This window comes from Electrophorus electricus, chromosome 16 (assembly GCF_041902795.1).
Source record: "Electrophorus electricus isolate QZ-2024a chromosome 16, ASM4190279v1, whole genome shotgun sequence".
NCBI classification, from domain to species: domain Eukaryota; kingdom Metazoa; phylum Chordata; class Actinopteri; order Gymnotiformes; family Gymnotidae; genus Electrophorus; species Electrophorus electricus.
Window position 1 is genome coordinate 2,815,048 of NC_137512.1, and position 13,932 is coordinate 2,828,979.

General features: G+C 37.4%; 1 protein-coding gene across 3 annotated transcripts; it reads left to right on the forward strand.

Moving 5' to 3' along the window:
- Positions 1-716: 716 nt before the first annotated feature.
- LOC113568741 (uncharacterized) lies at positions 717-8,032 on the forward strand. 3 transcript variants are annotated; one of them, XM_035531951.2, is made up of 6 exons: positions 717-1,629; positions 1,806-2,105; positions 2,394-2,729; positions 3,605-3,721; positions 3,922-3,965; positions 4,080-8,032. In XM_035531951.2, exons 1-6 carry the CDS (start codon positions 1,587-1,589, stop codon positions 4,200-4,202), a joined length of 963 nt encoding a protein of 320 aa, XP_035387844.2. In that variant the 5' UTR covers positions 717-1,586; the 3' UTR covers positions 4,203-8,032. The 3 variants fall into 3 exon arrangements, with proteins under 3 accessions (XP_035387844.2, XP_035387843.2, XP_081555399.1); XM_035531950.2 differs by having other exon boundaries at positions 718-1,629; positions 1,761-2,105; XM_081699273.1 differs by lacking the exons at positions 3,605-3,721; positions 3,922-3,965; positions 4,080-8,032 and adding an exon at positions 2,885-3,554 and having other exon boundaries at positions 719-1,629; positions 1,761-2,105.
- The last annotated feature ends 5,900 nt before the right edge of the window (positions 8,033-13,932 follow it).

Here is a 13,932-nt window from a genome sequence, read left to right on the forward strand (position 1 = left end):
AGCATGCAGGCTATTTGGTTCAAACATCGACCCACAAAGACTCAAACACAAGACTTATATACATACACGCTAACAAAACACAATGAGGAGGAGGTGTGAAACACAAGGAGGGCATAGCCATACAGACGAACACACACACACACACACACAGGGAAATGTTTGGGGGGAGGGGCCGTACCGTGACAGTAGTATAACAACGGTATAATCCATTACACAACAAAACATCTTGAAAGCCAGTGAACTCATAGAATCATGAAATTTAAGTCTTCTAAATTCATTGTAATGGTAATATTTTTGACTCAGTTCTGCTAGAGGTGTGACAGATCTACAAAAAACAAACAAACAACTGAAACAAATGTCAGTCTATCAGACTGTTTCAGTCAACATCCCTGTTGTGAGCACTTCATTTATGAGGTGTTGGTTTGGTTTACAAATTTAAAACTCAGTTTGCCCCCACCCAAATATGTTCCCACCTACATTTAAGCAAAATTCCCTCACAGGCTAAAAAAGGCAATTGTTTGGCTTTCTGATCAAGAAATCATTTTTCAATAAACATATATATCATTCATTTCAAAACGAATGAGACGTTTTTTATCACTGGGCTGTCACCTAAGCCTCTAAAGGAACAAAGTTTTGATGTACAAGTTTGCAGTATTTGCTATGTTACTTTATAGCAAAGTTTTGAGAAGTTTACTATATAGAGAAGTTTTGAACAGAATACAGCTCTTTATTTATGAGAGTGCTTGGCTTTTTCCCATTTTGGAATTGCATTAATTTTATAGACATTCATCCATTCTTGCACAGTCTGAATATTTGGACCATTGGCTAAAGTAATTTTTCAGAGACCTGGTTTTAGTGAGTGGTGAGCTTCTGGCTATATTTGCTGAGCACCTAGCACTGTAAATGTGTAACCTTGACTTTAGCCTACATGCTCCTGTCTTTATCATACATACTTGTGTAGTCTTCATGCTGATTTAAACTTGCTGACTCCACTAACAAACAAACTACAAGATTCATATTTCCAGTTGATGATGTACATGTAAAGTGCCACAGGATATATCTGTCCTGAGAAAAAACTTGAAAGCTTGAAATGGCCACAAAATGTTTGCTTGCCAAGATAAAGTGATTCACAGTGTGACCATTTAAGAATGGTAAACATCCATAAATACAAAGTTAAGATCAGGGAGCAGTTGATATTTCTGTATGGCCTCTTTAAACAAGACAATTGCTCATGTGACATGAAAACAGTTTCTTCAATTTCTACAATATTTATAGACTTCTTAAGTCAATCGTGTTATTTCATTCATTATATGTTTATTTTTCTATCCCAGTTCAATTGCATTTCATTCTTTCTTTTGATAAAAATGATTATAATAAACAACCTTTGTTCTTGTCAAGATTTCTAGTAGAGTAGCTTTTTTCACTTTTCACCACTGACTTCTGGTGGCCAAGCTGTGTTACAAACATGCAGGAGGAAAGAGGTCTCATGACATGTGGAGACCAATGATGTGAGTCCAAAAAGCAATGCCTATTTAGTGCTTTTAACATCTAACTTCCAAGCAGTCTGACCAAGTGTCAATCTAAGAATGACTCCACTCTGGATTTTTATTATACCTGTCTACAAAATATGTAAGTTCTGAAGACATTTTTACTTAAACGCTTTACAGAAGCTGTTCTTTAGAGTAATTGCTATTAGATATTTAACTATTTGAACTTTTTAATTTTTCCCATTGTGTTCATCTGACAAATTTATTTTTAAGCTCTGGCTCAAGCTGTGGGGTCTTACCAACCATTATTTGTCTCAGTGATGGCAGGAGAAGCTGTTACGCTTAACTGCACATTTTCGGACAATGACCACAGCAGTTTAATGGTTTGGTACAAACAAAGAATGGGAGAGATGCCTCAGGAGGTGGGAAATATATTAACAAATGAGGCTAAAGTCGCACCTGAGTTCCACAGTTCTGGAATCAAACTGGAGAGAATCTCGAATGGCATTTCACTTACAATTCCTCATATGAAAAGCAGTGATGAAGGAATGTACTTCTGTGGAATGTCTACCTGGAAACAAGTTACATTTTCCACTGGAACATTCTTAACTCTGAAAGGTAATAAAACAACACAAACCCCTAATTCAATGTGTTTAAAGCCATGCAGATAGGAATTTTAATTGGAGAATTTTCTATTATTTTTAGAAAAATTTGTGATTTTACAAAATACATTTTAACTTTGATGACATTAGTTCTGCAATAAAACTGTTTTGCTTATTATTTTTATCTACATTTTGTTATGTATAAAATATTCATCTTCAGTAAATACATGCAGAGTTGATGGCATGCTCTGATGTACCTTAATGGTCCAAATATGTCTAAAAGTTTTTACATCCTTTCAACTAGGTTGTGCTCATTTAAACATATCGGTGGTCCAAAGTCCAGTGTTGGGGAGGGTTCCCCCAGGAGAGTCAGTGTCTCTGCAGTGCACTGTCCTCTCTGAGAGGAGAACAGCAGAACTCCAAGTGCTCTGGTTCAGAGCTGCTGCAGGAAACTCCCATCCTGAAATCATTTACACTCATCACAACAGCAGCCATCAGTGTGAGATCAGCTCTTCTCCACATAGCTGTGTGTACAACCTCTCCAAGCGTGTCCTCAGCCTCTCTGATACTGCCACTTACTACTGCGCTGTGGCCACCTGTGGCAAGATCCTTCTTGGAAATGGGTCGGCAGTGGGTCTGAGTAAGTGTTTAAATATTTCATTTAGTTTAAATGTTTTATCAATGTAAAAATTCATAAAACAATGCCTTTATTTGTAAGTTAATTTTAATTTACAACATGGCCATGCATTACATGTGTATGGACAGAACATTCTGTGCTATTATTAATATTTGCAGAATTCTGTACAGAAGGAACCGAGGAACCCACATACTATAGACAGAATCCAGACATTATAAACACATGTGAACAGGCAAGCCTAGTTATTCTTTTCTATCATTCTATGAGAAATGCATAATTGCTAAACCCCTATCTAAAATCCACAAAAAAACCTGTCCCTTTGTTTGTAAGTTGAAAACAGGTCCATGTATTAAATGTGCATGTACAATAAAAGCTATTATTTGTATTTTCAGAATTCTGTACAGAATCCTGTGATATCCCAATTATTTATAATTCATTAGTATTTAGTGAGAGTACATTGTTAAGAGCTAGTTGAATAAAGTACATAGAGAGGTTAAAACAGAACATTAGCTCAGGGTTGTTTTTTATAAGATGATTTATGATCTTATCTTGTTACACACAGATTTGTCCAGTGTTTTCAAAATCCCCATCTTACAGCCTTGCTTAAGTTTGTGAAATATTTAGCGAGATTGCACTGTGTAGAGGTCTTTAGACAAAATGCCCAGATTGTTTAAAATTACATTATTTTTTAATATTTAGGATATGATTACAAATACATGTGTGCACAGTAATTTTAGAATTCTTGTTTTGCAACAACTAATGATTGTGAGTATGACTCTCGTTGCTTGTGATGGTGATGACGGTAGCTTCCTGCATGAACATTTGTGATCTTAGGACGTGTGCTTCTGCTTACAGTTTTGTTCTTTTTTATACCAAAGCCAGTCCTCTGGATCCTGTAGTGATCTTCCTGGGAGCAGCTCTGGGAGTGTGTGTGCTTGTCATTTCTGTTCAAGCAGTTTTATTCTGTAAAAAGAGAAACTGTGAACACTATAGTGGTGAGTGTTTAACATATAGCTAAACCTTATACAACACCTTAAATTAATTATCTTAAGTTAAATTTGCATGCGGTCATATGTATCTCATTCATATTCATTATACATAATTATTAAATAGATAAATTACTAATTGCTATAAGGGATAAAGGAGACACAGATCCTAATCTAGCCATTGAATTGCACTTTTTTTTTTATTACAGTGAGAATTAAGCAAGCTGCTACAATAAGAAAGACAGTCAGAGAGGTATGAGTCACACAGCCGTGCATACATGCCATGACTTTATATATGAAAGAATCAAGGTCACAGATACACTGCAGTGTCACTGGTTCTGTTTGACCTCCTATGCCCATCCCACAGGACCCTCAATCCTCAGAGCTGAATTATGCTGCATTACATTTCAATGAGAGAAAAACCACAAGAGGCAGAGAAAAAAGAGGACAGCCTGAAGACTGTGTGTACTCCACTGTTACTGACCAATGAACTGATAGCTCTCTACTAGCTGTACCTTAAGTAAACATAATTTGGAAACCTTCAATACTATGTAGATCATTACTGGGACATTCTGTACTGGAGAGCGAGTGTTAGATGAAGCTTATCGCTGAAGGAATGCAGCAAGAGTACAGTTTAAGACGCTGTACCTTGTGCAGAAGTTAGGGGGAAGTGGGTGGTAGGCTTTTATAATCTCATAAATTATAATCTCAACAGAAGTAACAAGAGTACAAGCCTGGAGTCATTTAATGATGTGTTGTAAGCTCACTGCAAAAATGTCTTCCACAACAAGGTGAGGTCCACAAGCTTTCCTCTAAACTTGCCTCCAATTCCCTCCTGTCACTGTATGTAGTTGTGCTGAGGAGGCTGAGCAGGATGCGGGGACAAGTTCATAGGACAAACACATACTTTTATTTAGACACGTAAATACGAACATAGCACACAGGCTATTGGGTTCAAACATCAACCCTGTGGTCACTGTGTATATGCACATAGGAAAAAACAAAACAAAAAAACAAACATTCAAGCTTAGATTGATAGCATCTGATAATACACTTCCTTTATGCAAATTAAGTGTGCTGAACTTTTTAAAATTAGGATATGCTTATGCTTAATGAAAAAATACATAAATAAAAGTACATAAGTTAACAGTTCTGCAACTATAAAACATTACAACTAACATGGGATCTCATGAATTAACCATGGACTGGAAGAAACCAAAACATTCTGCAGAAACATCTAAGAACCATCACGGTAAAACATAGTAAGAACAGGGACTCAAACCTAGGTCAGATAGGTAATGACAACAATAGCTTGCTGGGTGAGCAACCAGGCTCTAACAATAGTGGGCCCATGTGTGAAACAGTTGGTTCCTAGAACTGGTAAAACAATAAGAGTAAATAACCAAAAGGTAAGACATGAACCGTGGCCATTTTGTTGCAAAAGGAACAAATACCCACTAGTCTGTGGCAGCTATAAAACTATTTGTGCATATATTGCCCTTCAAAGGAATGGAGGATGACAAAACTAGAGGAAAAAACTAAAACACCACACCAAGCATGGGAAAAGAGAGAACCTAGGATGCCAAGGGAAGAAATGGCAGCCCTGATGCCCTGGGGAAAACCCAAAACCAGAGAGGAGCTGTAATGTCTAAGGGAAGCCTTGGGAGAGAAACAGATTAGAGAGAGGAGGGGACATATAAAAACACAGACAACCTCACAGCATAGAAGTAAGGTGTAACACAAAGGGGAAAACTGGAGAGGAAAGGGGATGTGTAAAAACATGAACACCCTCACAGCACAGAATTGAAGTGCAGCACAAGGACTCACAGACCACACTATCCAAAGCCACCAGCAAGGCACTGGACTGAGAACTTTGGCAAAGACCCAACTCTGACTAACTGGGTCACTGGGCTTATATAGGCCTAGCCCAGCTGTTGGGCGTTAAGTCTGATTAGTGGCATGCCTGACTCGAGACCTCCCTCTGGTGGCCGGAGGGGGCCTGGGCCTGGCACCAACCCTTACACATTTTCAAGGGTATTGTAACATAGCATCAAGTTACATAGCATAATAAATATGTACAAAATATGTTACTTTTTAAAAAATGGCTATAATAATTTTAAAGACTATATATGTTTTAGAATATCTCATCATAACAGATAACAAACATCACATACAAATGCAGAAAAGATAATACATTAAGTTAATCCATGTACTGCACCAATGCCCCCTAGCGGGCTCGTGGGCAGGCCCAAACTAGCATACTCACATAAATTATTGATAACACTGAAGATTCTTAACGTATAGTACATTTATCAACATAACATTTCTGAGGAGCAATACAAGTACATGCTTATGGATTTTCAGCCATCTACATGCATCCATTCACCAGAAATTGCAAGCTGAAGACGCTGAAGGTAAATTTCCACAACAATGTGCCTGCCCTTTTAGGTGGCCTTTTAAAACATTCTTCCAGTATAAAATAAGTTCAGATTTTGTCATAGAAAATTCAATTACAATCAAAATAACTGCATGACATGTTTAAATGGTATATAGAGTGGTAGTAAAGTTCTTTAATTGCGTGCTCACTTCTTTGCGTAAAAAACACATGTTCAGTTCCTTCGTAAGCAAACCCAAAATACGCAAGCTAGGTTACTGAAAATGCACGTTACTGACGTAAAATTGTTCCTGAATAGAGCATTAGACCCGCCTTTTTCTATTTTATATTGATTTCTATTAGCCATTGCAGCGCAATTGTCTTGAAGTGACAGCAATTCTCATCTATGTGTGAAGGGGGATGGAGGGTGACGATCATTTACTTCCAGGTATTTCCAAGTGTTTCCAGGGCAAGCGGCATGATTGGCAGCAGTTTGATCTAATAGAGGAGGCTTAAACAAAAATGTAGACCCCTCACTTGCCCCTCACGTGGATGACTTTAGTAATCCCTTTAATGTTTAAAGGTCTGCTTACTGTGTACTGTCAGTGCTTCAGTGTTGTTAGCAGATAGCCTAGCACATGGGTTTGACACTGTTTGGCAAAACTCATACAACCACAAGAATGATTTGATCGCCAGTACTTTAGGACATCATGGAAAGGAAGTGGCTTATTTTAACTGACGTTTATGTGGAGTTGTTTGGGTGCTACTTTAGGACATCATGGACAGGAAGTGGCTTATTTTAGTTGAAGTTTATGTGGAGTTGTTTGGGTGCTGCTAGCATGGACTAGCTTTGATGTTTGCATAGCAAATCACTGGATGTTTCCATTCACTGCTGGAAAAATTCGTAATCCTTCTACAAATCGTAAGTACAAAAAAGTATATTATTTCTTTACAGTATTACAGTATTTACAGTATTTTCCCCAGCATTTACAGTATTAGCTACAGTATTTTCCCCTAATGATGTTAGCAATGATACTATGTGGAACTAAAGTAACCTATTGTGATGTTTTAGCAAAAAGAAACATGCAAACTTGATGTATAGTGATTAATGACTTTGTGTGCATTTGGAGAGATTCTTGGACACTTCGGAGAAGTCTAGGACACCTAGTGGAAAACATTGTGTAGCTACTTAGTCATTTCATGTATATGTTCAAATCTGTTCAGTATATTACACAAGACCCTGGTGAATCAGAAAATATAGAGTATGAGTGAAAATCAATCTCCAGCATCAATAGACACATTATACACCAAAAAAAATCAAAGGTGTTTTATGTTTTTTTGACATTTTCTTCTGTATTAGATGAGCTCAAATGGAACATAAATGATGAACAAATAAGCCTGGATGTGAATGTCTAGTCCCATGTGTCGATTTCAATTTGAATCCTGAATGATACTTGTGTTATGTGTACAATTTCAGATACTTAGTGTTAAAGTGAGCAAGTACAAATCGTTCAAAAATGTTCTTAAAACTGCTGGTGCATTAAATTAAAGGTTTATGTAGCACTTTTTACAACAGCCATTGTCACAAACCAGCTTCACACATGTCTGAGTCCAAGCCCACAGTGACTGAGCCAAAGGCAACATTGAAAAAAAAAAAAAAAACTGCCAAAGAGAATAAAGAAGAAACCTTGAGAGGAACCAAGAATCAAAGGAGAGCCCACTGTCTTCTGGCCAACACTGGACACCACAACAGCAAGAAAACAAGGAATAATGAATAAAATCAGCAATTAGAATAAGCAACAGAAGTCTATTCCAGGTTTCTCAAGTCCTAGTCTGGATTCACTGAATGTAAGTTTGTTTGAGACACATCTAGATGTAAACTCATGTTTACACCAATATGTACAAACTCTTTAATATTAACCTTTATTTAATGTTTTTATATTGGATTTCTTTATTGCTATTCTGTCTCTCTCTGTTAAAATAAACCTATCATGAAAATTATAGACTGTTCATGTCTTTGTAAGGGGGTTTTAAATAAAATGATTATCACAAAATAAAATAATAATTATCATTCAATGTTCTATACAACAGGGACAAGTCACAAAAATCTAGTATAATCAAGATAACCTAATATTTTACAGTATTTGTGTTCTATTTATCAGCATATCAAGAGTAATACACATCAGTGTATAAATTCAGTGTTAAAGTTAGCTCCACAAAGAATTGTCAACTAAGGTATTATTTTTATAGAAGAAATCTCTGAAACACACAAAGGTACACAATACTTATAACTTATATATATATATATATATATATATATATATATATATATATATATATATATATATATATATATATATATATATATTATATGATGCTGAAAAGCTGAATTATGCGGCCATTCATTTCAATGAAAGGAAAACCAAAGGAGGGCAGGTGAAAAGAGGACAGCCTGAAGACAGTGTGTACTCTGAAGTGAAACGTTCAGCTCTTACTGACTATCATCTAGATTAATAGCTCTCTTCCCTTCAATAATCCTAAATGAAGTCTGGATACATTATCTCTTTACTGGCACATTCAGTGTTGTAAAGAAGGTGCTGTGTAACTCTCTAATCTCTACGTATTTGCTCCCTGTTCATCTGCTTTCTGTCTTTATGGTATATTGTGTTTCTGCTGGTTAATTCCAGCTTCAGCAATAAAGTGCCACATTTGTGTTGGAGAATTACTGTGCTCAAAACTGGGTGACTGATAAGGAATATCTACAATGTTATGATTTTCTGACCTTTATATCTTCTCTTAATACTACAGGATTGCATTGTGCCTGTTGTTTTTATTGCTTAGCATCTGATATTAAATATCAGATATAAATATTAAAACATTATAGATAACCAATATTAAATTTGATAAACTACTTATTAAATATTTAATACTGTATGATTTCTTATCATATGTAATATTACAGAACTTTCTTCATGGGTGTCTTATTCCAATTTACTTTGTTTTATCAATTATCAGTATTCTCTTACTAACTATGTGCTTTACAGATAGTACAGTTTGCTGTAACGCGGGAGGGGTGGTAAGTAAACGGACTTGCAAAGTGCCGGCACCTTGGATGTTATGCAAAATGGAACTAATGAGGAATGCCATAGAATAGAGTAAATAAATTAGAGGTTTAATAACAAAGAGACAAAAAGCGAACAAAAAAGGTTAACATAAAAAAAAGAGGTTACAGAAGATAAACAAAATATTCACAACGAAGATGCAGGTAGCAGGAGTAGACAAGGAATGAATCATGGACAGCAAGGATAACTGAACAGGGAGCGTGAGGAGAAAGTACAAATAAAAACACATATGAGTGCGGAGCCAGGACAAACGGGGTCTTAACAAAAACACATTTTACCAAAACAATGACCGACAAACAAGAGACTCAGGAACAGGGTTTTCATAGGCCTATAATCAGGGACAAACTAGGAACAGCTGGACACAAAGGGGCGGAGACACGAAACCATGAGACTGATAAAAACACAGACGTGACTAGGTTGCCTGGGAAACGGGGAACGCTCCGGTCTGTGGACGTGACATTTGCAAATCTATAACTACCCAAACATTTTGCATAGACAAAAAGGGATTCAAAGTAAACTGAATAATTAGAGTGTAAAGCTTAAAAGCCTAAAAAAGGAAGAATAAAACTGCATTAATTATCCACGTAGTAACGGTGAGCGTTAAGGAGGTGGGCACCTGTGCAGCGAAGAGCAAGATTTATTATGGGCAAATCCGTCCGCACCGCATCTGAACGTGCTGCTCCCCTTAATGGTCCTCCTTTTGCCAGCCGCATTAGTCCCTGTGGAGCTCCTCGGCTCTCCGTGACCCTGGCTCGGTAGCCGTAGCCCCCCAAGAAATTCCAGGGGGCATTCTGCTCCTCCTGGGGAGTGGCGGCAAATGCCAGTCACGGTCCTCTCCACAATTTACAGGGATCCCGGCAGCAGATTGGGCTGTACCTAAGCACCTCCCTCTAGGAAGTCTGTTTGCCGTCGAGAGAGTAGGCGTCCTATGGTGGTCAGTCATTCTGTAACAGTCTGAGTGCCATAGGGCAAGGAGAAGGACGTTCAGACTCCCTCGATGGTTATACACATTTATAGATACACATTTAAAACAATGGCACTTACATAAACGGTGAACACGAATAAGCATTGTGAACAAGAACACGACCGCGAACACTAACAATGACAAACGGCTAATGACTGACAAAAATACAAACACCAACAGTGGTTTAAATACACAGACATTATAACTAAACCATATGCAGATGTATGCTGACAACATGGGCGTAGTTACAAACAAGACTATATTAATTCCCATTACATGTAGCGGGCTGAACCACATGACAAGTGGAAAGCAGACCAGTTCATGACAGTGCCACCTGCTGCATGTGGACTTTACATGTGGGCTTTGCATCCTGCTCTGTATATTCCTATGCCCGTTCACATAAGCTATGAATGATTATTTTGTCTGTAGTTTTTCCATGAAAGCTTCATCTACTTTTGTACAACATTATCTTCATTATGCATGTCTGTTCCATGCTGTAGACATTCACTACCACCATGGTGTGCTGGTCATTAGCATGGGTCTGGCACTGGCTGTGTCTGTAGTCTGGAATCTCACTGTTTGCTCCAGCAGCTGGACAAGGAAGAGCTGCAAATGTGAGTTGATTCAGGTCAACAAAATTGTCAGTGATTTATTATCACTTGGTTGAATATCTGACATCTGTTTCCTTTTTCATGAATTTCAAGGCAAAACATCTCAGTCAGACAACATCAACGAGAGAGAGAGAGGCCAGAAGGCCAGGTATATTACTATATGCTTGTTAAACTGTAACTGGATCAGTTTTAATTGAACCAAATTCAGCCAGTTGAGTTGCACTTTTTTTTTGTTACCTACGGGGCTGCAACACAACTTCCCTTGTCTGTGTGAAAAGGATCCTGGTACTAAAGAGTTCTGTTATGCTGTAATGCAGCATTACAGGAAGCTATGACAACAGGAAGTGTAGAGGAAGTGTAGAGAAGTGTACTTGTTCTTTTAAACCCAGAACAAGTACAAAACCAAAATCAATTACAAAAGATACACATAGACCAACATCATTTACCTGACACTTTTATCCAAAATGCCTTCAACTCTGACTGAACACAATTTGAGCAATTGAGGATTAAGGGTCTTGCTCAGGAGTCCAACAATGGCAACTTGGTGGTGGTGGGACTTAAACTGGCAACCTTTTGATTACTAGTCAAGTACCTTAACCACTAAGCTACCATCAGTCAAACGGCTAGTTCAATGACTAAAAATCTATAACTAAAAAAGTAAAAATTACAAATTGATCAAATGTGTTTGCATTTTAATTGGAGTAATCTTTTTTTTTTTTTTTTTTTTTTTTTTTTTATGAAGACAGCAAAGCTGGGTGTCTGTGCATCACTGTGAGTTTCACTTTCCTCTTATGACCTTTTACAAAATTGCCACTACCATGAATCACAGAATCACCACTGAAATTCCAGTTTAGTCAAAAGCTTTGCACAGTTATGCTACAGTTAGTAGCATAACTGGTGCTTTAACTAGGGAGACTGATAGCTGGTGATGGGGAAACAGGTGAATATAATGTATCTGTGCATTCTGTTGAGGTGAACCTCTGGTGGCTTTCACACACACACACACACACACACACACACACACACACACACACATCACTGTGAGTTTCAGTTTCCTCTAAAGGCCCTGCGTGTACAAAACTGTCACTGCCCTGAATCACCACTGACATTCCAGTTTAGTCTAAGGCTTAATCTATAAACACAGCTGACTCTGAATAGATGTAAACCCTAAAAGAGCACAGTAACAACTTGAACACAGCACAAAAACCTATTGATTCATAAATATAAGGTCTGTGATGGAGAATATAATGCTTGGCAGAATTCTGATAAAAATCAACAAAATAAATACAATTTGTTTATGGCAGCCAGGAACTTCAGTCATTCTTGCAGTTATTAATGGTGACTGTCCTTATATTAATATCTATATACTAATGGATTTATGTAGTTTGGCATTAGGAAATATCGATTCTTTCATTTATGAGGTACCAAGGCATGTGCAACATTTCCTGGCAGCGCTGAGACTAAAACGTTATATTGTGCTTTATGAGATTGTTATGATTCCACCAGAAACAGGCAGAGGAAGAATGCAATTGCAGGAGGCGGTTTATTAAATGAGGAAACACGAACAGTAAAACAAACAGAGGCAAAAGGAGTAACAATAAATGAGCATAAGGCAGAACTGACAGAAGGACATAACTTACCACAATAACCAACAACTAGAACACAAATCCACAGGGCTTAAATAAGCAAGACAAATCAAACACTAAACAGATACAGGTGAACATGGGAACAGCAGAAATTAAAACAAGGAGTGGAATAGAGGAACAGACAGGGGCAGAGAAAATAAAACTAAGGCATGGAACTCAGGAATACAGGGAAACCGTGACATCAGGGACGTGAGGAGGGTGGCTATTTGTGACAGACATGTACACTATTTACAACCTCTGGGCAAATAAAAAAGAAACTATTAAAGAAAAACAATGTTGAACTAAATCATAACTATATGTATACTAGTCATTAAATGTGAGCACCACTTCTAAATGTGATTGGGGCCTGATTTCCTGTTGGTTGTTCTTGCTACTCTATAGGAAATAGAAGTGCAGATAATGATCTCTCACTGAAACAGGGTGGTGGAGGGGTGCTGGTTGGATTATATTTGACCAGAGGGGCTCAACTCAAACCACTGAGTTCTATAACCTTATTCAGCCTCACATAGTGCTGCCTGAAAGTTACATTAATCTGCTAAACATATTATCTGTATAAAAACAAATCACATTATTTGCTAATATGTGTTTTTGGCACCAAACCGCTCAGTGTATCACAGAGGAACACAAGGTTCATTAATGTTACTGACATACATAACACAGGAGAAAGCTATATACAACAATAAAAACAGAAAAATCCAATTTATAAAAGAACAAAATACCAAAGTGCAATTTTCAAACACATCCTGTATTCATCCCCCTAAATCATCTTGTGTGTAACATAGATATTTCATTATGAGGACACTCATACTCTGCTCCTGATAAATGTATTTTTAACTATTGAATTCAACAGGCTAACACACCTTAGAGATTTTGTTTGTGTTTACTTTTGAAATTTTTTTTTCAGGTTATAACTGGTTGTAACAGTGAGCAGTAAGGAGGCAGATGCATGTGTGGAGAAGAGCAAGATTTATTATGTGCAAATATAGGAGGATGCATGATTGAACAAGTAAAAACACATGAAGGCAAACAGGGGAAGCAGGCTACAACAGAGGCTAGGAAAAACAGTCAGACTAGGATACACAGAGTACAAACTTACGGGCATACTGATACAGGCTTTCAGACATTCAATGAACAGCAAAGACACAAGAAACAAGACAGGGTTTAAATACATGAAATGAACAAGACTAGAAAGGAGGAACAGCTATGGAAAACCAAACGAGGGGCGGAGAAAACGAAACTAGGGAATGGAACAAAAACACAAGACAGGGAAAACATGGAACAGGGAAGCTAGGAGGGACTAACTGTGACACTGGTTCTTTAATTGCTCCAGTTACAATTATCATTTCATTCATCTGTAAAATATGCACTTTTCTTTTTTCTTTTCTTAAGCATCTTAGGAGACATTTTTTGATCATTAAGGCAGTAAGGCATCATGAAACACAGGGGACTAAAGAGGATCTTCTAGTTTTACAAAAAAGGTCAAATAATATAAACAAGACCTGA